General features: G+C 56.5%; 2 protein-coding genes across 2 annotated transcripts in view; both read right to left on the reverse strand.

Moving 5' to 3' along the window:
* Positions 1 to 20: 20 nt before the first annotated feature.
* Positions 21 to 18,471, reverse strand: l(2)10685 (5-methylcytosine rRNA methyltransferase l(2)10685). The gene is made up of 8 exons (XM_037227372.1): positions 18,242 to 18,471; positions 16,654 to 16,833; positions 16,008 to 16,322; positions 15,016 to 15,151; positions 13,769 to 13,900; positions 12,320 to 12,474; positions 905 to 1,029; positions 21 to 351 (listed from the first exon to the last, which is right to left on the reverse strand). Exons 1-8 carry the CDS (start codon positions 18,341 to 18,343, stop codon positions 69 to 71), a joined length of 1,428 nt encoding a protein of 475 aa, XP_037083267.1. The 5' UTR covers positions 18,344 to 18,471; the 3' UTR covers positions 21 to 68.
* A 1,456-nt stretch (positions 18,472 to 19,927) lies between these two features.
* Positions 19,928 to 21,618, reverse strand: part of LOC119102917 (zinc finger protein 608) — a 20,567-nt gene continuing 18,876 nt past the window's right edge. The window contains exons 10-11 of the mRNA XM_037226366.1: positions 20,886 to 21,396; positions 19,928 to 20,548 (exon numbers count right to left, since the gene is read on the reverse strand). Coding sequence (XP_037082261.1) covers positions 20,502 to 20,548; positions 20,886 to 21,396 — 558 coding nt within the window. The 3' untranslated portion in view covers positions 19,928 to 20,501. The remainder of the gene's footprint in view (positions 20,549 to 20,885; positions 21,397 to 21,618) is intronic.

Below are 21,618 nucleotides of genomic sequence, written 5' to 3' on the forward strand. Positions count from 1 at the left end.
GCCCATTTTACAACGCTGCAAAACAGTCGGCATATGCATTATATTACAAACTTTCCAACAACTAGCATCTATTTCAATCTGACAATCTTCGCAAAGTACATCGGACCAAAGTTGTTCACCACAGATGGCAGCACCTGCTGCCCATACTTGATTCCCACGCCGCGGGCGAACCACATGGTGCCATAGAAGGGCTTCATGGAGTCCTCCATGTCTTTGACCACCACCTGGATGTCCGTGTCCTCCCAGATCTGCTTGAGCGCCATGTGCACCACGCCGTCGTTCTGTATCGGCGACAGGGTACACGTGGAGTACACCACCGTACCGCCCGGTCGTACCGCCTCGAGTGCGCGCCTGCAATGGTCCGAGGTCAGGACACCGCACGAGGCAGAGACAGAAGCTCCAAGTGGGCGCATCGGTCTGCCATTGCCATGGGACGGTGAGTCAAAACAGAACGGCGAATGCATCCGCTCACCCACGGTGAGGCATGAGCTTGTTACGCCTGAAAAGTGAACTATACGGAGTTAATGTGTTCGATTCTGTCCACCCAGGACTGGCTTCCGGTAATACGCTTTTCCAAAAGCTCTAACGCCTTAACAGACTCAACACGTGACGTCGCCACTGTACATTCATACATCCAAATCTCCCCAGTAATGAAAGCCATGAACACGCACAGAAAGCAGTGTGCACAACGCTGGTATTGCCGGGTCCCTTTCCTGCCTGCATTCCCAGCTGGGCCACAGCGAGTACGGTTTCTTCATAAAGCGTAAGTATATTCATATCATCTGCACCTTTTCCCAACCGCCTCCTTCAGCGCCGCCCGCACACACCTGGGTAGACCCGCACTGCGCTGTGACTGGTCACAGTCCCACCCTGTTAGACCGTGCCCCCCACCTCGAGATCGCACCTCAGCAGGTTGGTCTGCAGCAGCGGGATCTGGATGCGCTCGCGGGAGCGGCTGATGGCGAAGATGTTGTTGTCGTCCTCCAACAGCGAGTGCCGGTCAGAGAAGCAGGGGGCGTCCACCAGCACCTGACCAGATCAAGTCAGGTCACATCAGTTCAGGTCACATCATGTCACGTCACATCACGTCACGTCACGTTTTGCTACGGTATACGCAGATCACAATACTCTGCGCCAACGGCTACCGGATGAAACCGTATGGGAAACGCGAAGCTGCGACACGGCCAGCCGCAGCGTTTGTGACTTGCAATACTTTTCATTGAAAACAGGAGCATGTCACTACTTCCCGCGCTGTATCGTTCAGTTCGCAATTCAGCTCACATATATTCACGACTCATTCCACGCTCGTGGGTTCTTGTGGAATTCGAGTCACATTATGGCTCGATATGACACGTGACAGGGTAAAACACGGATAATGATAAGCGAGTGACATAAACGCGCGAGAACACGACGAACACTCCGCGCAAAAGCTGGCGTAGTCAAGGACGCTTGCCAACTACCGACAAAAAGACTGCTCGGCTCCGAAAGGCGGCCATGGCCGGCGGTACGCGGCCCCAGGACGCCACCGCGTGGGATGAGAACGACCGGCGCGCCACTGCCAGCCGGAAGGCGGGCAGCCCCGAGCCCCGTCACAGCCGACCGCGTGGCCCTTTCACAGCGGCGCGAGCGGTGAACAGCGACCAGATCTCCGCAGGGGTGCAGGGCTTACGCTGAGCCCTGAACACGCCGCTGCAGCCGCGACGAGTGACCCGGTCAGCCACGTCACGGCGATCCAGCGCCTCCAGGAGCGGCGAGACGCCATCTCTACCCCACGTCCCCGGGCAGGCGTGCTCCAGATCGCCACCCTGGCGCCAAGTTTAGCGACTTCTACAGAAATGGCATGCGGTGACCTCCCCCCCCCCTCCAGAGTGAGAGGCAGCACAAGATAGGGGGAAAACGTGAGCTGAGATCTTACGGGTCGAGGGGGTAAGATGGCTACATTACGGTTACATACGATTATTCACGAAGCTTAGACAGGCCTGGTAAGATGTAAAAAACGTAAATGGGTTTTAAGTTATTAACGTCCTCAAAACGTCCCAACTTATGCAAAGGCACGACTGAGACCACCTTCCAAGAAAACGAAAAGATGCCGAGTGACGATAGACAAATATGAACACTAAATAAATACATATAGACGATATACAAACATACGGCTTCTGTGGTCCCAGCGCGAGGAAAGACTCGCGGATGGCATGAAAAGATACACCGCGGTGGCAGCAGGCCTGAGTGGCGAGGGGTCACACGCGAGATGGGAGAGCCCAAACAGAGAAGCGAGCGCAGCCGCTTACTCGCTGACGTAACACATGGTGACCTCGGTGCAGGGCGACGGGAAGGGGGTCGACCGGTGTCACTTCGGCAGCAATGCACGGTTCGACAGACGCGAAGTGACGAATAATTCGTTCGCTTACGCTAGAGGCGTCTCGCTGGTGGCGACTCCACCTCCGTAGAAGGACGCAACGAAGAACTAACGATGCGAAGTGACGCGGTTGAAAACAGCATTGAAAACGCCGAAAAAATTATGCAAAACATCTGTCTGAAATGCAACAAAGATCACAGCTGCTGCGGTTTCATCGACCCTTCGTTTCCGCTCGACAGGAGGCCCGCGCCGTTCGACAATTCGCCGCAGGGACACGCCACTTGTGTGAGAAGGGTATGATTCACGCAAACATTTCATCCTGCAGTCGACGCAAACAAGAAAACTGACAACAATACTTGTAACACCTGAACCACATCCCCTCATCACGAGCGGCCTTCCCAAGCCAGAGCGCGGGAGGTGGAGGTCGGCAACCCCCGGCAACTGAGGGCGGACGGAGCCAGCAGCTTGGAGACAGGGGCGCCCGGCTCGGGAGGGCGAGGGCGGCGGAGCGGCAGTGCACTCGCTGTAATTGCCGCCAGCTGGTATCGCGACAGTCGCGTGCCACACGCCCGGGCCAAGCCAGGGGCTCTGAGATCAGGCAGGACGCACTCGCACCCATGCTAGCGAGTGGGCAAGGACCAACTGGGAGTTAAATAGCTAGCCTCTGATTACCGATATTTTCTCCTCACTCCTGTCTTAGCCTGGGTCCTACTACGAACTTTGTTCGACCTCTTCGGCTGCTGATTCAGCTATAAAGCCTCCTCACATTTTTGATATCTGAATGCCGGAATCCCTCCATCGCATGAGTGCAAACACATATTGACGCACCTCCCTAAAACACTGGAAAATGGCGAAAGGAATGGGCTTGGCGAGCCCCCCCCCCCCTCTCCACCCCCCCCCCCCCCATCCAGTCGGTTTCGCGTACAAGACTGGTCCGAAAGGTCTTCTAAAATGAATCAACAGCCCAACTGCCAGACTCCGAGCGCGGATGCCACGCTAGAACAATCTTAGCATTGTAAGGAAAGGAATGTGCGTAGCGTAACCACGATGAGCCATGCGACACGTTGTTGTTTTTGTGGCGACAGCGAAGCTGCAATGACTTGAATCGGGGCGTGACAGGTGTTTCATGAATGAACAACAGACGTACTGGAATGATGAATGGCTGGCAATGTGCGGCCCAAGCCCATGAGTGGACCGTGCGAGAGCAGTGACCATGCAACATTAGTCGCAAGACATTAACAAAGGAAAAGCCGGAGCTGCGTTCTGCAAAGTCTGAACACACAGGGTTCCATGTAACGTATTGCATTAAGTCCTTATTGCTGATAAAATTATCAGCTGGGAATGGACGCGTAGTTTCGCAAAATGACTTGGGACTAAAAAATGATAAAGGCTTCTCCCAAAAAGACCAACAAACGGATTTCTTACCCGTTTTGCCGCACACTTTCCTAGCGTGGGGGCTGGGGCCAAAGTTGTGGTGGCGGCGGGGGGGGGGGGGGGGGGCTGAAACTCCTCCGACTGGATAGGAAACCAACTGGATTGGTGAACCCCGAGCTGAATAGGAAACCACACCCCTGATTGGGAGATATTATTAACAATAATCGTCCTTACGCGTACGAAGGGGTGCTACCTAAATGAAAATCATCAAGCAGGCAATTGCTGTATATACAAAGCTCGACGTTTCAAACTGGCTTATGGTCACGACTGAATGTCAGAATATGACCGGCAGCTCGTAATGCCGAAAACCAGAGGCTTAAGGTATTTAATACTTATATTAAGCTGTACATAAAATAATCGTGCGAGTTCAGACTACAGCATACTCCCATGGCCACGACGCGGCGCAGCAGAAAGAACAGCTGCAGATGGCTGGCAAAAGTGGCGCACCTCAGAAATATCGGTAAAGATCGTGAGGTGCCGGTAGTTAAGTGGTTAACGCGTCTGCGTTAACCACTGCGCGTCTGGAAAACCAGAGGTACGGGGTTCGATTCCCCGCGGTGTCCGCTCGTCCTGCAGGGTGAGAGGCAGGCGACGCCATATAGCCTTAGCAGCTGAGTGCGTCGTAAAGCCCCAATGACACACACACACACACACAAACACACACACACAAAGGGTAAATATCATGTCACGCGAGCTTTTGCTCTTTGGATAATGTATACAGTTTTCGGAAGGTGCTTTTCGTACTCGGTGACCAACGCCAGTGATACATTCCATGTTCCATGTTCCATGTACATTTGATTTGGGCCCTCAATGACAACTCAGTGCAACTTCTCCTCCACTTGTTCTTAGTACGCTTCTGGCACGTGACAAACACGGCACGTGCACACCTGCCGCATACATCTAACGGAATGCGTCAAAGCAACTTTTTAAAGCTGTGTTTCACCGTGTCATTGACCCCTCCTCCCTTCCTTTGAGACCCCGTACAGCAAACAGCAACGTAGCACGGGTTCGAAGAGTGCTGGCAGTGGAATGCCAATGCGATCACCAGAAGCGCGTGCGTCAGCTTCAGGTGGCCGTTTCGGTGGCATCTGCCGACGCCCACACAGCTTAGCTCCGACAGCAAACCGCACCAGACAGCGACGCGCCGCCTGTGCGAATCGCAGCTGTACCGCTCCGCAGCTCTTCGGCGTCAGCTATACCGCTGACCCTCAGCGGCTGGAGACCCACACCGCTGACGCCGATACTGAACAGCTGGAGACGCGTACCGCTGATGCCGATACCGACCAGCTGGAGACGCGTACCGCTGACGCCGACACTTTACAGCTGGAAACCCATACCGCTGACGCCGACACTGAATAGCCCGACACCGAGCAACTGGAGACGCGCACCGCAGACGCCGGCATCGAGCAGCTGGAGACGCGTACCGCAGACGCCGACAACGAACCGCAGTCGTTCGACGGACCGCAGCAGAACGGGTCGGGACGGGACGGGACGGGACGGGACGGGACGGGACGGGACGGGACGGGACGGTCGTCGGCCGTCACTGGGCCGGGCTGGCGGCGGCGGCGCGGCCACCAGCTGTGGCGGCGGGGCAGGCACAGCCGCTCGTCGGCCGGCGCCGGAGCAGTGGCAGACCGGCGGCGTGGCGGCAGGGCCGGCCGGCGGCGCCCCGCTCGGCTCCGGCGAGGCTCGTCCCGCTCAGCAGAGGCGCCGTACTCGGATCCGGGGAGGAGCCATGCCGGGACGGGCACCGCGTAACATCAAGACGGCTGTCACTCGCAGCGCGGGGATCTGAGCCCCGACTGCGGGAGGCCGGCGGTACTGTGGGCCGGGCCGAGCCAGGCGCTCAAGCCGTGACTGTGACCAAGCCATGCAGCTGCCTAGATGGCACGCATGCCCCTCACTGGACCACTTCGGAGCGGGAAGAACTCGCGACGCTTCGCCGCGGAGTCTGACTGAACTCATTTCTGAGGACACCAGCCGGCACCCCTGCCGGCGCTGAGGGAGCTTCTGCCTCAGCCCTGCGGCAGCACGTGGCCCGACCGCGGGTCGCCGACTCAGACCGCCGCCGCGACCCATGCCAGGTCGTGCACGGAATCATGAGCTTTGAACAGGAGCCGCCGGGTGCCGGAGCGCTGCCAGCGGCGGCGCTGCGCTGGGCCAGCAACACCACGCGGTTCGACGAGTTCCTGTACCGGTGCCGGGCGGCGCAGGAGCTGGCCGGCCATCTCACGGGACCAGGTGAGCTCGCGCAAGGGCTGGCCGAGGCGCAAACAACGTACGTCTGCCACGTGCTGCCGCGGCGGAGAGCTGTCTGCCACGTGCTGCCGCGGTGGAGAGTTGTCTGCCACGTGCTGCCGCGGCGGAGAGCGGCCTGCCACGTGCTGCTGCGGCGGAGAGCTGCCTGCCACGTGCTGCCGCGGTGGAGAGCTGTCTGCCACGTGCTGCTGCGGCGGAAAGCTTTCTGCCACGTGCTGCCGCGGTGGAGAGCTGTCTGCCACGTGCTGCCGCGGTGGAGAGCTGTCTGCCACGTGCTGCCGCGGTGGAGAGCTGTCTGCCACGTGCTGCCGCGGTGGAGAGCTGTCTGCCATGCGTCGCCGCGGCGGAGAGCTGTCCGCCACGTGCTACCGCGGCGGAGAGCTGTCCACCACGTGCTACTGCGGTGGAGAACTGTCTGCCACGTGCTGTCGCGGCGGAGAGCTGTCTGTCACGTGCTGTCGCGGTGGAGAGCTGCCCACCACGTGCTGCCGCCGTGGAGAGCTGTCTGCCACGTGCTGCTGCGGCGGAGAGCTGTCCGCCACGTGCTGCCGCGGTGGAAAGCTGTCTGCCACGCGCTGCCGTGGCGCATAGCTTCTGTTGGGGAATGGGGTGTTTGGGAGGAGGGGCGTGGGTTGTTTCCGATTGGTACGCTAACGTGGGGGAGCCAGAGACAAGCGACCCTTCACGGGTCCCATTATGGTCCGGTGCCGAATAGAGCGCGACGCGGCCGTTGGCAGCTGGTCTATGCGGTGCATGGACGGGTCGACTGCTACATAGGAGGGAGGGACCACTTTCCTGCACTCACGTCGTAACAGTGAGTTAGGACTTCACCTCCTCATACTGAGTCGAAATTACTGCAGGCCAATAGCATCATGTGACGTAAGGCAGCGCCTTAAGACGCTCACTGCCGCTTTCAAACTGCTCTCCCTGCCCGTGACCGGTCGCTCGATATGAGCAAACGACAGTTGGGAGCCAGCAAGGTCACGACCCATCACCATGGGAAGTAGGTCTGACTCACAGCTGTCACACAGCTGGTGACCTAGCGTCGAGCCGTGCCATCCGTACTCCGTATCCTCCAATGTCGTGTGACATCCCGCCGCCGCCGCCGCCGCCGCCGTGGCCGCGGCCCAGTGCGCGGCTGGCGGTATCTTGCCTGACACCAGTGCCCCACCCACGGGTGGTCCGCAGCTGACGGCAGGCGCGAGCGAGCCATCCCAGCGTCCGAGGCGGCCACATGCGGGCGTGTATATCACCAGATCGGTCTTAAGATTTTCTCCCACCGAGGGCATGGGCGCCTGAGGGAATTTACGAGCCTTTAGCGATGGTGGGAGGACCAACGTTCCGGCGCGGGCGTTGGGTAGACTTTATACATGTGCCCTTTCAAAATTGCCGCAAACTTAGATCATACGCTTATACTCTAAATACCACCGTAATCGTATTGCCGGAAGCCAAATGAAACGGGTTCCAAAGATTTCTCAGCGCGGATTCCTGCAGAATCGATGCGAGTTCAATGCACGCTCCTGCGTTACATCACAGATTGAAAACACTGCCTTTTAGCTGAGACACTCCACCTAGCATAAACACACACGCTGCGCGGCGCAACGACGCACGGCGTAGATCGCATCGCTGTTGCGTAATTTCAATGATGCGTGACAGGTGCGCCCAACTCTAGCTAGAGCACACCACATCCTGCCACAGTACACCGCCAGCCGAAGGGAAGACGGCGACGTCCCAAAACAAGAAACACGCCGCAAGCACGGAGCTGTATGTGAATGTAAGAGAAACTTTTGGACGTCCAAACCCGCTTATCTGTTGCTGCAATGTGTGATTTAACAACACGAACGGAAGCAACACAACACGAACGAATGCAACGCAATATCGGGGAAGAGCAGGAAAATCCTGCGAGTTGGGCGGTGAGCGGAACCGTCCCGATGGCTCAGCTGATTGGAGCGCCTGCCCTCCAATTCACCATGACCGAGGCGGGGTGAGTACGAGTGTCTTTGGGTGCTCGCTATTCGCCCACGACTGCGATTGCTTGCGGTCGGTGGCAAGGGCCGAATTACAGGTCAGGTGACGTCAAAAGGATAGGACGGACCATTCCCAGCATCGCAACACATTAGCCAACGCACTAGTGTTGCTGAAATACACCCAGTCTCAGATATGTCGACAGGTACCTCATCAAGACGCCATGAAAACAAGACAAGCTAAAGCGGAAGAGGTCTGCGAAAAGTAGCAGACGAGGCGGACCACGACACTCATCTACACACCTCACATGCGAGCCATCGCCATCAGCATATAGGAGTGTGCGCGCCACAACACAAAATGATAAGCTACGAAGTAAAGTATTGCATGCCATTCAGCACCATTAAATGCCCAATCATTCACGTTGCTTTCTTCCCCGCAAACGCAGCTCCGATTGGACGTCAGTCACGTGCGTTGCTTGACTTTGCGATGCATGCCTATTTCGCCAAGATTCATTTGATTCCATTGATTTGCCTCGCATAAAACAGCTAGAACTACTCCGATCGAGAGTGGGGAGAAACGACATCCCAATTCATGGGATGTGGGTGGGTGGTGGGAGGAAGGAAAAATAAACGTACCGCATTCGGTGGGGCTCACAGAAAACAGTCGAAATTACTGACCAGGTACAACATCTGGACAAAATCCTCAGCAAACACCCGACGCCACCCTGCTAGATAACGTGACTGAACAATCCCGATGGCGCGCTAAGGTAAGCTCCGACTAGACTCATTCGAATTTCAGCATGATAGCACTCAAAGTTAAACGCCACCACGATGCCGCCATTGCAGAAAGCACAAGCAAGAAACCAAGTTCACCCGAATGATACAAATGACCCCTCAAAGCATAATACAATAAATTATACGTGATAAACATCACCACCGTAAGACCACGCCTAACATCACGTTTCAAGCATCACTGCTAGCCAGCCGTTCTGCTGTATCCCACTACATCGCAGCCCGCCAAGCCCCCACCGTTCCGTGGAGCTCCCCCTGACCGCTCGCTCTGCGCTTCAGACGGCGAGTTCCCCTGGCTGCCGGCCCGCGAGCAGCGCGACGACCAGCTGGCGGCGCTGCGCCGACGAGTGGCGCAGCAGGCGCACGTGGTCGCGCACTACCGGCGCACGCTGGTGCCGCAGCTGCGCGGCGACGTGGCGCGCGTCACGTCCGAGAGCCAGACGCTCGGCTGGCGGCTGCGCCACGCCCAGCGCGAGTTGACCATGAAGGACGGTCATATCGCGCTGCTGGAGAAGCAGCGGCAGGAGCTGCGCGGCCACCTGGACGCCGGCCGCATCGACGTGCCCAGCTTCGTGCTGAGCATGCGGCAGACGCTGACCCAGCTGGAGACGAACCTGGCGCAGTCGCACGAGGAGCGCTGCAAGCTCTTCTCCGATGTGTCCATGATGAAGACGGAGAAGGCGCTGGTGGCACGCGAGCTGCGCGACACGGAGCGGCACCTTGAGAGTCTGCGGGAGGAGGCGGCGCAGCAGAAGGCCAGCTACGAACGCCACATCGGTCAGCTGGCGCAGCAGCTGGCGCATGCGCAGAGCCGCGCCGGCCTGCTGGCTGAGCAGCTGGGAAAGCAGGAGAACCAGGCGCGCGTGGAGAAGGCGACACATGCGCAGCAGGTTGGCCACATCCAGCAGGAGAACGCCAGCCTCCGCGAGCAAATCGAAAACCTGTTCGGCATCCTGGCCAAGAAGGACGAGACAGCGTACAAGTTGTGCTCAAAGCTCCTGACGCTCAAGGAGTCTCGCGACCAGAAGGACACGGAAGTGCTGGAGACGATGGCAAAGTACCAGCGGGTGATCGGCAAGATCCTGGATCAGCTCAACGACGTCAACATGGAGAACCTGCTGCTGGTGACCAACAAGCTGCAGGAGAGCCAGCCGCAGCAATACAAGATGCTGCTCGAGAGCCTCAAGTTCAAGATTTACCTCGAGACAGAGAACGCCGGCATGACGCAGGAGTGCAATCAGCTCAAGTACGAGAACTCCTTCCTAAAGAAAGAGAACCAGCGCCTGGCCGAGGAGCTGCAGGACGTGCGGCTGCGGCTGCTGCCGCGCGAGCTGCAGGACGAGAGAGTAGAGCTGCGAGACGGCCGACTGACGCGGGCGAGACGCGCCTCCTTTACTCAGACCGAACCGCCGGTCGACCTGCGCCAGCGCTCTCAGTCGGCGCCGGCTGCCAAGGCGGCCGCGGACGCCAACGCGACGGCGCCGGCCAGCGCCTTCCCCACGCCCGAGACGTCCTCGCAGTCGTCCATGTCACTCAGCTCGCTACCGGAGAGCCAGCAGGACGCGGCGGCCGCGGCGGCCGCGGCGGCGGGGGGCGGGTCCACTGCGCTGCCGACGCCACCCACCTCGCCGCCCGGCGGAAGGCCGCGGCGTGGCTGGCGCGGCCGGGCGCGCCGCGACGGCCGCTCCGAGAGGCACCGCAGCCACGTGACCTGGGGCCAGCTGTTGGAGGGCGAGGGCGGCGCGCCGCGCTCGCTCGACACGGCAGCTGTGACGCAGATGATCGAGCTGGCGGCGGCGCAGAGCACCGAGCTGGAGCGGCTGGACCGCAGCCTGCAGCTGCCCGACGACTGAGCAGGGGACAGCACGAGACCCGGGCGGACAGGGCCCCGGGCCGCGTCGTCTGGCCCGGTCTGGGACCGGTCTGGCTGCGCCCGAGCCGGCATCGCCCCAGACCACATCACCAGACAGCCAGCGGTGTGAGACAGAGACACGCCGGGCGACGCTGAACAATGCAATACTGAGCCGATCACATCGTACACCGGGACGGCGTTGCGGTCTGAACAGCGCCGGTCAGATCCGCGCTTCGGCCGCATGGCGTGCCGTGCTCGACGTCCGCCGCTCGCACCCGGCCTCGCGGCAGCCAAGTGACACGCTAATCGGTGACCACGCTAATCGGTGACGAGTGTGTAGCCATCTGAGTCGGGCCGTCCAGCCGCCCGTCGCCGGTCGCCCGGCCTGCGGTTCACGTGCCGACGCTGAACAGACAAATCACGCGTGCCCGTGCTGCTCGGGGGTCACGGGCCTGGCACGCAGGCAGCGGTCGGGTCGCACCTGCCGACACCGTCGGGTGGCGGGTTTGTGTGGAGTCCTCCCAAACCGCCAGCTGTTTTGTGACCCAGGGCTTAGAAGAGCGATAGCTGGGAAGGGGCATAGTTTTGTATTGATGTATACAAATCCCTGTGATCTATATTTTGCGTGATTCCAGGCAATTGTAAGATAACCGCTAGTATAACACCATGTACGCGACGAACTCGAAAATATTGACGGTTGTGATGTGGAGCGTTGAATCTATGAGCATTAATAGCGTAACGCCACCAGCCCTCTGGTTTTCCCTCGTCCAACCATCACGGTGCTATCGTAGAGTGGCGGCATCTGAGACATCCCTCTGGACGCCCTCCCCACAGGCTGGGCTGTGACCTGTCCGGGCGCGCGTTTGAGCAAAAAAAAAAACGGGACAGCTGCGGCGCGCACGCCCGGCGCCAGCTGTCCAATATAAGTGAGCTGTTGCCATCAGTAGTCGAGCGAGGTTGGCTGAAGGTCGCGTTATCGACCGCCTTTTCGGTGTGAGCCTGCAACAGAGCCACCCCTGGATCCAAACCATGCGCCAAAGCGACAGAAAATGTTTACCAGTTGGATGTCATTCCAACTTATATGTAAAAAATGTCAAGGTGGATGTCCATAAAGGGCGGCACTTCACTGCCGAGAGCTTACTTAATCACACAGCCGACACCCGGGGGCGGCCCTCCACTACCGGGAGCTTACCTAATCACACAGCCGACACCCAGGGACGGCCCTCCACTACCGGGAGCTTACCTAACCACACAGCCGACACCCAGGGGCGGCCCTCCACTACCGGGAGCTTACCTAATCCCACAGCCGACACCCAGGGGCGGCCCTCCACTACCGGGAGCTTACCTAATCCCACAGCCGACACCCAGGGGTGGCCCTCCACTACCGGGAGCTTACCCAATCACACAGCCGACACCGAGGGGCGGCCCTCCACTACCTGGAGCTTACCTAATCACACAGCCGACACCCAGGGGCGGCCCTCCACTACCGAGAGCTCACAATGACGTACAGCTGACGCTGACACTGAAGGGGGGGGGGGGTGCTCCATGCCGAGAGCTGACCTTACCGAACAGCCGACACCCAGGGGCGGCGCCTCACACCGAGAGGCTCACCTCACCACACAGCCGACACCCAAAAGCGGCGCCCCACCATCGAGAACTCACCTTATCGTAGCGGTCGCGCGCCTCCAGCCGCTGGCCGTCCTGCTTGGTGACGGAGACCTGGCCGGGCCAGTGCTCGGCAGCCGGCAGGTAGTCCAGCAGCACCTGCTGCAGCCGCTTCACCCGGCCCCCCTGCGTGTCGTTACACACCAGCAGCGCTGCCAAGCCGCGGACGCGCACGTCAGCCCACAGCGACGGGCAGTCCGTGTCGGCACAATCAACGGCAATACCGGCTAAACGGCCGCATTCTGTCACTGCAACGAATTGTCCTCAGTGGTCACTGGGGACATTTCGTGGTATGCGGCATGCGGCAGTGGAATGGAACATATCCATTAACTGCAGCCCGTGTATTCATACTTGTTGTGTTGCAGCTTTTACTATTTCACGGAGCTTGTTCTTCCGTCCATGCCTTTAGCGGCCAGTGGCCTCCGCACGAGGCTAAAGCCATGTAGATCGGTATGAGCAAGACTGAATTAAAACACCTCGTCAGCGTGGCATTTTACATTATAACTGTTCACATCACGTTCAGGTTTGTGTGATGTATGTGAAGAGCCAAGAGCGGATTCAGTGGCAATGAGGAGAGGACCTTTGGCGCAAAGTGCCGCATAAACCAAGGTTAAATATTTATGGCAATAGATGGCATCACTAGCAGATGTGTTAGCTGTCAATACCAGAGTAAAGACAAAATGCAACATTTCATGCACGAGCAGGCTGAAAGGTCAAGTCCATAAAGAAGGTCATTTTCCAGCACTGCTCCAAACTGATAGGCTACACAATGCACGATATAGCTATTGCACACTGAGTTCGTCAGGTGTAGCCGCGAACGCGGAAGAAAATGGGGTAATCACTGGGTGCCAACGAATAATAAGTCGCTGGTGCACCAAATACCAACGAGGCGCATCAGCATGCTCGTTCACACGGTCTACCCAACTCTGCAATCGTTTCGCGCCTCTGTTGGATCATAGCGCGTTCGCAACGACTGTCGCTAATATCCCAACACAACCCATGGGTGCGTGTTGCACCGTTTCTGGGCACAGTTGACCTGGGGAGTGCCAGGGCGCTAACCCCGACTCAGTGGTTCCGCGGCCGATCTGGGCAGATCGGGGGTGCCGGTCTCCCAGTGTCCTGTGATGACCAGGGTACATGTCTGGGTCATGACCCGGGCAGTGTCTGGAAAACACACTGGGAATACCGCCTGGGAGCTGTCCTCGGTACTAGCCACGTTTGGGACCCTGCCCGGGTGCGGTGTTCGCGGACCGGCTCCCCGGTATCTTGTGATGACCCACAGTGTCTTGTGATGACCTGGGTATATGTCTGTGGCTTGATCCCGGCAGTGTCTGGAAAACACCCTGGGAATACCGCCTGGGAGCTGTCCTCGTTACTAGCCACGCTTGGGAGCCTGCCTGGGTGCGGTGCTGGCGTGTCGGCTCAGCTGCACTCCTGCCAGCTGACCTGGGTACAGCGTCTGCAGGATCGCCAGCGACTTGCCACCGGGAGCGGCGCACAGGTCCAGCACCTCGTCCCCGGGCTGCACGTCCAGCGCCAGCACCGGCAGCAGCGACGCTCCGTCCAGCGGGTAGTAGTCTGGCGAGCAACGTGGTCTGACCTGACACACCGCGCCGTAACAGACGGCCACAGGGTATGTGTTGCAGTCTGACCTGACACACCGCACCGTTCCTAACAGACAACCACAGGGCACGTGTAGCGGTCTGACCTTACACACCGCACCGTAACACACGGCCACAGGGCACTTGTAGCGGTCTGACCTGACACACCGTACCGTTACTAACGGACGACCACAGGGCACGTGTAGCGGTCTGACCTGACACACCGTACCATCACAGACGGCCACAGGGCACGTGTTGCAGTCTCACCTGACACACTGCACCGTAACAGACGGTCACAGGGCACGTGTGGCACTCTGACCTGACACGCCACACCGTTACTAACATAAGACCACAGGGCACGTGCAGCGGTCTCACCTGACACACCGCACCATTACCAACATAAGACCACAGGGCACGTGCAGCGGTCTGACCTGACACACCGCACCGCTACCAACATAAGACCACAGGGCAGGTGTAGCGGTCTGATCTGACACACCGCACCGTCACAGACGGTCACAGGGCGCGTGTTGTAGTCTGACCTGACACACACCGCACTGCCAGGCACGGATGGACGCGCCAATACGGGTCGCTCACAAACAGATTCAGAGCGAGGTCACGGACCACACCAACAAACAACGAGCAATGGACAAAGAAACAAAAGCACGTGCAATGGCAGGTGCCAGAAACCAATGACACAGGCATACCAGAAAAGGAGGCAGACAAACAAAAACAGACGCCGTTGACAAGCAAACAACAGGCAGAGGGGCACAGCTGCAGAAACACGTAAAGAGAGCTGTGTAACAGGGACAAACGTAAAAGACTCACCAAAGCACAGAAACCACGTCAGAGAGGCTACAAATACTTATATCTACAATATCCAAAAGTACAAGCCAAAAAAACTGCAGGCATGCAAATACCAGTGCGTCTCGGGTAAAGCTGACATCAGGCATTCACAACAGCAGTATACAGCTTCTATTTAGGTGAAATTAACTTCCAACACAGAGGCCTTTAACCTGACCACCTCACCAGTCCACGGCACCGAGCGGCCGACTGCACCGCGTTGAGACGGGAGCCGCGCCGGTGTGCCCTCACCTCTCACCCCCGTGGACGAGGTGCTGGGGAAGGGAAACCGCGAGATCTCCCCCGCCGGAAAACTGAACACGCGCAGGGTATCGGGAATGGAGATTGGGCTGTCCCTGTCCAGCGCCACCTTGAGGCTGCCGTCCTCCTGTGTAACATCAGTGGCACATGTCAGTCCTTCGACACATGGGATGCACACCTCAGTTATCCGCCACACCGGCCACATATGTCAGCCTTCGCCACACAGGCCACACACGTCAGTTCTCTGCCACACCAGTCACGAAATTCAGTCCTTCGCCACACAGGCCACGTACGTCAGTTCTCGGCCACACCAGCCACATAATTCAGTCCTTCGCCACACAGGCCACACACGTCAGTTCTCAGCCAGACAGACCACATAATTCAATCCTCGGCAACAACAGTCACACACACAGGTCCTCCATCACGCCGGCCACATACACCAGTCTCAAGCATCACACACATATGCCAGCCCTCAATCTGAGTAACACTCGTCACATTGCCAGCCTTCATATATCATAAAGTGAAGACACATCAGGCACCATATGCCACACCGATTACACACGTCAGCCCCGCCAAACCGGTCCCGCGTCAGTCGTGCAGAACAGATAACAACGTGATGTCACTGGGTTCACACGGATTAAGTTGGTGTAGCGTTAACTGCCTCGATTAATTAATTATATTCACATTAAGGAAAAACCTGTAGATGGAAATGGCCACGTTTTTCTGTTGTTTAACGGCATACTAAAAATGACGCATCGTTTTAGCTCGCATTTCGTGCGTACTTACTACCTTGCACACACATTTACGAGGCCGACAACTCAACAGCAAGACAACTATCGTATTAATGTAGAGGATGCATGGTTGTGTAGTGCACTCGCACCATCCCGCCACACCACTCCTGAAGACGCATCGCTGTTCATCGTAAGGAAGCGTCCCCTTCCCCATACACTTAACACGGTACCAACGATTCACCGCTGACGTACCTGGCCATACTGAAAGTAGTCGCCCTCCTCTAGCCAGTCCTCGTCGCCATGCAGTTGCGTGGCCGGCACGTAGTCGTGCAGGGCGGCCGACTCTTCCTGCGTGGGCTGGACGAGACGCAGCTGACCGGCTGCCTCGGCGCGGGCGCGCGCCTCCGCCGGGTCGGCCGCCGACGTCTCGTCCGCGGTGCCGTCTGAAGAGTCGGCGTCGGCGGGGAGCGACGCGGGGTCGGCGGAAGACGCCAGGCTGGAGAGGCGCCCCTGCCGCCGCGAGATCTGCTCCCGCCACTCGGCGGTCAGGTCGAAGCTGCCGCACGACTGCCGCCCACCGCGTGTTAGATGAGGACAGTCGTGTCACGGAGCAAGTAGGACATTGAGTGGTATGCGGCAATGGCAGCTTTAAAACGTATTTATAAAAACAACAAACACAAACTGGGAAGAGGCAAAACGTGGGAATTTGTGTAAACCCCTGCGGAAGGAAGACTTCATGAGACGACGCATTACATACTCAGTCATGAACAACGATTTCATATCAAATTGCTTTATGGTCGGACGGACCATAAAGCAATTTGGACGGACGGACCCATGGCCTCGAATGTCCATCAAATCAACAATATCTGCCTGGTCGCGGCGCCAAACCGGTACTGACCGTCAGCTTGGCAGTCGTCTCGGCCACGTTGCTATAATGGTTCACCAGGGCTGTGGGCTTGGACTGACAGAGAAGGGCCAGTCGTATTGAGCGCCATCGCGGCCCGTACTTCTCTGGGTAAAAATGGTCAAAGTGCTTCAAGGCCAAGGCTGTGCCAGTCTGCTTCTTCCTCAGTTTAGCCTGTTGGCAGAGAGACCAGATAATTAACAAGGGGCAAAGATTGTTATCCATCCCTACCAAGTCAGAATGAATAAACATGATGACTGATATAGGAAAAAGCTGGTGGATGCTTGATTAAGCTTGACAGCATAAATCAAGAATGGCATCATCAGAGGATTGTGCTATTCAGCTCATTAAACCATTTGCTGAAAGAAGCACACAAAGCATTTTGCACTGCTATATGCAATTTCATGCGGTGTACACATGATCCTGGACATGAATATTCTGCCTCAGACAGGTGTGGCAGGTATTTCCAAATGTTACTAAGCAAACAAAAAATGGTATGCCAGTTACAATGTGGTGTAAACAACCTATGCAAATACCTAACTGAACAATCACTTGGCGGACAGTGGCTCTGTTTTCACCTCATCCATGACTACTAGTAACGTTTGCAGGTTAACAGCCAGCAACTTTATTAGCTGTGATCTTTTACTAAAAAAGCAACACAATGAAATGTGTGTCTTACAGTATATTTATCTTATCTCAATCTAAGACATGAGCACCATGACAGTGACATGACATGACGTGAGCACATAAGCACCATACATGGGATCAAAGCCAGGCTTCTGACTTTGAAGCCTTTACCAGAGCCAAGATAATGTGGTGAAGCTGAAGCCAAAAAGCTGAAGCTGATGGCTTTAAAGATGACAACTATGAAGCTAAAGCTAAGGCTTATAACTCAGTATTTTTGAAACATGAAGATGAATCCAAACCCAATGGCCTCAACATTGCATACTAAAACTGAAAGGGACATTGTCAGTATCTTTGAGCTGGAGATGAATCCATCAGATTACCATCATGAGGCTAAAACCCAAGCAGAATCTACTGCACAGCATTGCTCAATTCAACAAGAACCATTTTGAGTCTGCTAAAAATACAAGGGGTCAGTGAATATTGTCAAGGTTTTACAGGTTGAATAAAATATGGTATAAATCAAGGAACAAATGAAGAAATATTAATTAGGAAACAAATGAGCATGCTTGAGACATATTTTCTAAATATTTTGGCATTGACTCTTGGGCTGTTGCAATAAATTACCTTGGAGTCTTTATTGTCCACAGCTTGTAAGGAAATGTTTTGAGAGAAGCTACAGAAAGCAAAACTTGATCCCAAATGGGCAATCTTCGACTCATAAAGGACAAGAGTTCAGGTTGCCTGTAACATTTTGTTGATGTTATTTATATACCTTGCAAACTGGGTGATGTGACAAGATAGCTGCAACATATAGATATGATAAGGCAAGGTTTGGGGGATGATAAAAAGGGATGGTGAAAAATGGTAAAATCTTCCAAACCTAGGTTGTGCCCCTAACATACCAGTTCCACTGACAAGACTGTCGATATGCGGCTTAATTTGCCAGCAAACTTACCCAGTGGTCTGCCCTTTTGCTTTTCCAACGCCGTGCAAGTTGGCTCCATCCCTGGCCGCATCCACTGCACAGCTCACTCGCGGCCGTTATGCATCGAATCATCCCTGCCGCTCAGAAGATGACCCAGAACAAATCTTCTGATCGTTTGATCCCAAGAATACGGAGCCTCGTTAGACAGGTACATTAGAAAATGCGTGCAGAGCAAGCACAGTATAAATATATGATCCAAATTGTCTTTACCACGCCGTGTTTGCATGCGAGTGAGGTGGTGCTATCAGCTAATTCTGTTGTTCGTTACATTTTGTTCTCAGTGTCCGTGTAATAGTATCTCAAACGTGGAGTATTGTTGAATAGTACCACACAGCTAGCACCACATGGCATCACCACATTTTTTTGTTAATATGCTATAGAATATTGATCTTTAAAGGATTACTCCATGAAATTATGAATTATTAAGTTCCATATTTCGCGAACGCATCAGCGAACTGAGCTTGTTTGCCACCTAGGGGTCGATGGCATAACTAGAGCTTGATAGATGGTGTGCTATACCACATGCACATTATTGCACAAAACTCCGATTCATTGTGTGTACTGCAGCATGGAATCCCTGAGCCAAGAACATGCATTTCGATAGGATTAAGTATCTGGCTTCACTGACAGTGCTCCACGGTAATTAATGCTGGAACTGGCAACTTTAAAGAGTAGGCGCTCAGACGACTCGTTTTAAACGCAGATCGCATCGTGCTTAAACCACTCCAGCCAGGCAATATGTTTCGGGAAGCATGACGTCAGAGGTGTAGCTCTGAACTGAGCTTGTAGAGCCCTTCCGCTCCCCCCACCCCTGGCGCCAGCCTCGAGAACCTCGAGGTTAAATCGGTTACATTCGGGGATAAATGAACAATAGACAGACGGCAGTCATAGCATCGAACCCAGTAGTCATAGCCTTATTTCCCGGAGAAAGACCAGGGAATGAAGACATGGACGCGTTGATATTGCGGCAACATGCCTTTATCGCGACAATAGCAGAAGTGAACTCGCCAATACCTCGACTTCTGTCTTATTTTTGTGAGTGATGTGCCACGCACATGCACCTAACAACGTATGTAAATTGAAGTAAGCCTGAAAGTGGTAGCTTTAGTAATGAGCTCTCGCATTTTTCCCACACCGACTTTTCTAAATTGTATCCATGTTTGGCGGTAGTTCAGACTACCGCCGTCCAACGAAAGACAAGACGGGACGTTTTTTACCAGTCGTTAACGTGGTCGAAGAAAAAGTGTCGATCCCCGAATCTATTTGGATTGAGTCAGTTCCATCCCATCTACAGTAGTATAGAATGCACAGCAGTTTAAGGGCCATGGATAGGATCTGGTAAGTCCGCACCAAAAGCCACGCAGAAATGTCAACAACTTGTCAGATAAATCTCAAATGTTTCAGCCAACAGATAACAAAGCGCATTACAAAGTCAATCGCAGAATATTGATGGTAACTGGAGACTGCGGATGAAACCGCGTGACCCATCGGCTGCTCTGTCCAGCTAAAAGCTTGCAGGTTAGGTGACTGAAATGTCCTGGAGACAGGACAGACCAGACGCAGCCGCTAGCAAACTGAATTTTCTCATCGCTCAAAATTTCAGTTCATTATTTGCGTCACTACACTCCAGCACCACAGTGCAAAGAAAATACCAGCACAGCATTATTTCAAGCCATTTTTATTGATGTTCCATAATTGCCACTCTTTGAATATACGTTCATCTCAAAAACACTGCACCACTGGAAAACATCCTACACAACTGGAAAACGTCCTATACATTTGTCTGTTGGTTAATGCACATCCCTGCAGACCCATCAACAAGCCTGTCAACAGCCTTTCTAAAGACGAAAGCACGAAGACACAGGGTACAGAGACTCCGCCATCTTGGAATACTCCCGCAGCTGATGCAGAACACAGCCAGTCTAAATAGACACCTCTAAACGCAAACAGATAAAACCCGGCCAGGCGCCGACGTGCGCCAATACTGCCGCACATCGCCGGAGCAAACAAACGAGAGCGCTCACGCCACAACAGCGGCGGCGGCGCGGGGCGGCCGTTTGTACACGCTGGCCATTCAGGGATATGTGAAATGTGAGGGGGCACACGGGCGGGTGGGCGTTCGGCGCCGGATGACGTCACGACGCGGCCGACCGGCGACAGTGACGGAGGTCTGACCAGACGCACACGTTATCACAGCTGGGTCCAGAGGGCCGGCTGCTGGCGCCGGCTTCTACTGGATGGAGGAGAAGCTCGGGGTGTGCCCGGTGGCTGGTACGCCTGTAACGACATACACGAGCATGATCAGCACGGGTGCGGGTAGGCGCCACTGAGACTCACCACAAAGAAACGGCATTGTAAGCCCGGAAATGTTTCGCACGGAGCGACAGAGTAAACATAGAATCGTCCTACAATAAACATACTTTACATAGACCATGCCACTTATAACATATTGACACCTCACAGCTTGACAATTAAGGTACAACCTGAAATGACCGAGCCACGTTGTACACATCTGGCTGCACAAGCTCTTGCAGAACGTCGGGATTTTCTTAGCAAATAAACTCATTATTTGTGTTCACTTCACCTGCCGCTTCGGCCGGCGTGGATTACCCACCTGCGTACGGGTTGAAGCCAACGGCAGGCGGGAAGCCGAGCGGGGCCGGCGGCTGCCCTCTGGGAGCCGAAACAGTCAGCGGGCTGGCCGGCTTCCGGTGCGGGCTCCCGCCGGAGGACGCCGCCGCCGCCGCTGCTGCCACCGCCGCCGCCGACACCGACGCCGCCGCAGACGGCGAGGACGAGGTGGGCGTCTTGCGGGCGCGCTCCTGCAGCTCGAGGATCTTGTGTGGCGGCGAGAAGAAGGGCCCGGGGCGGTGTCCGACCATTTCGCCGGGCCGTGGCGCCAGGCCAGGTCGGCTCAGGTCCTCCGGCGCCGCCGGTGGCGCCGGGAAGCGAGCGTGGTGCAGCGCGCCGCCCACCAGCAGCGGGTTGTACGGCAAGCCAGCCAGCCCGAACGGCGGGTAGCCGAGCGCCGCCGGCGAACGTGCCGTCTCCAGCAGGCGCGGCTTGGCCTCCTTGGTTGGCGGCGGCGCCGGCGGCGCCGGCCGCTTGGCCTGCGAGGGCGAGCTCTGGCGACGCGGCGGCTCGCGCGGCGCGCCCGCCGCCGGTCGGTGCGCCGGCGCCGGGCCCGGCTTGGGCGGCGCCGAGCCCGGCTTGGGCGGCGCCGAGTGCGCCGGCGGCGGCTGCGGCGCGCCGGTGTGCGCCGCGCGGGGCAGTGCACCCGCCGGCGGCGGCGCCGAGCTACGGCCCGAGTCGCCCTCGGCGGCCATTTCCTAGCCGCTCGCCGGCGG

Source organism: Pollicipes pollicipes, unplaced genomic scaffold, assembly GCF_011947565.3.
Source record: "Pollicipes pollicipes isolate AB1234 unplaced genomic scaffold, Ppol_2.1 Scaffold_5724;HRSCAF=6776_pilon_pilon_pilon, whole genome shotgun sequence".
Lineage (NCBI taxonomy): Eukaryota > Metazoa > Arthropoda > Thecostraca > Pollicipedomorpha > Pollicipedidae > Pollicipes > Pollicipes pollicipes.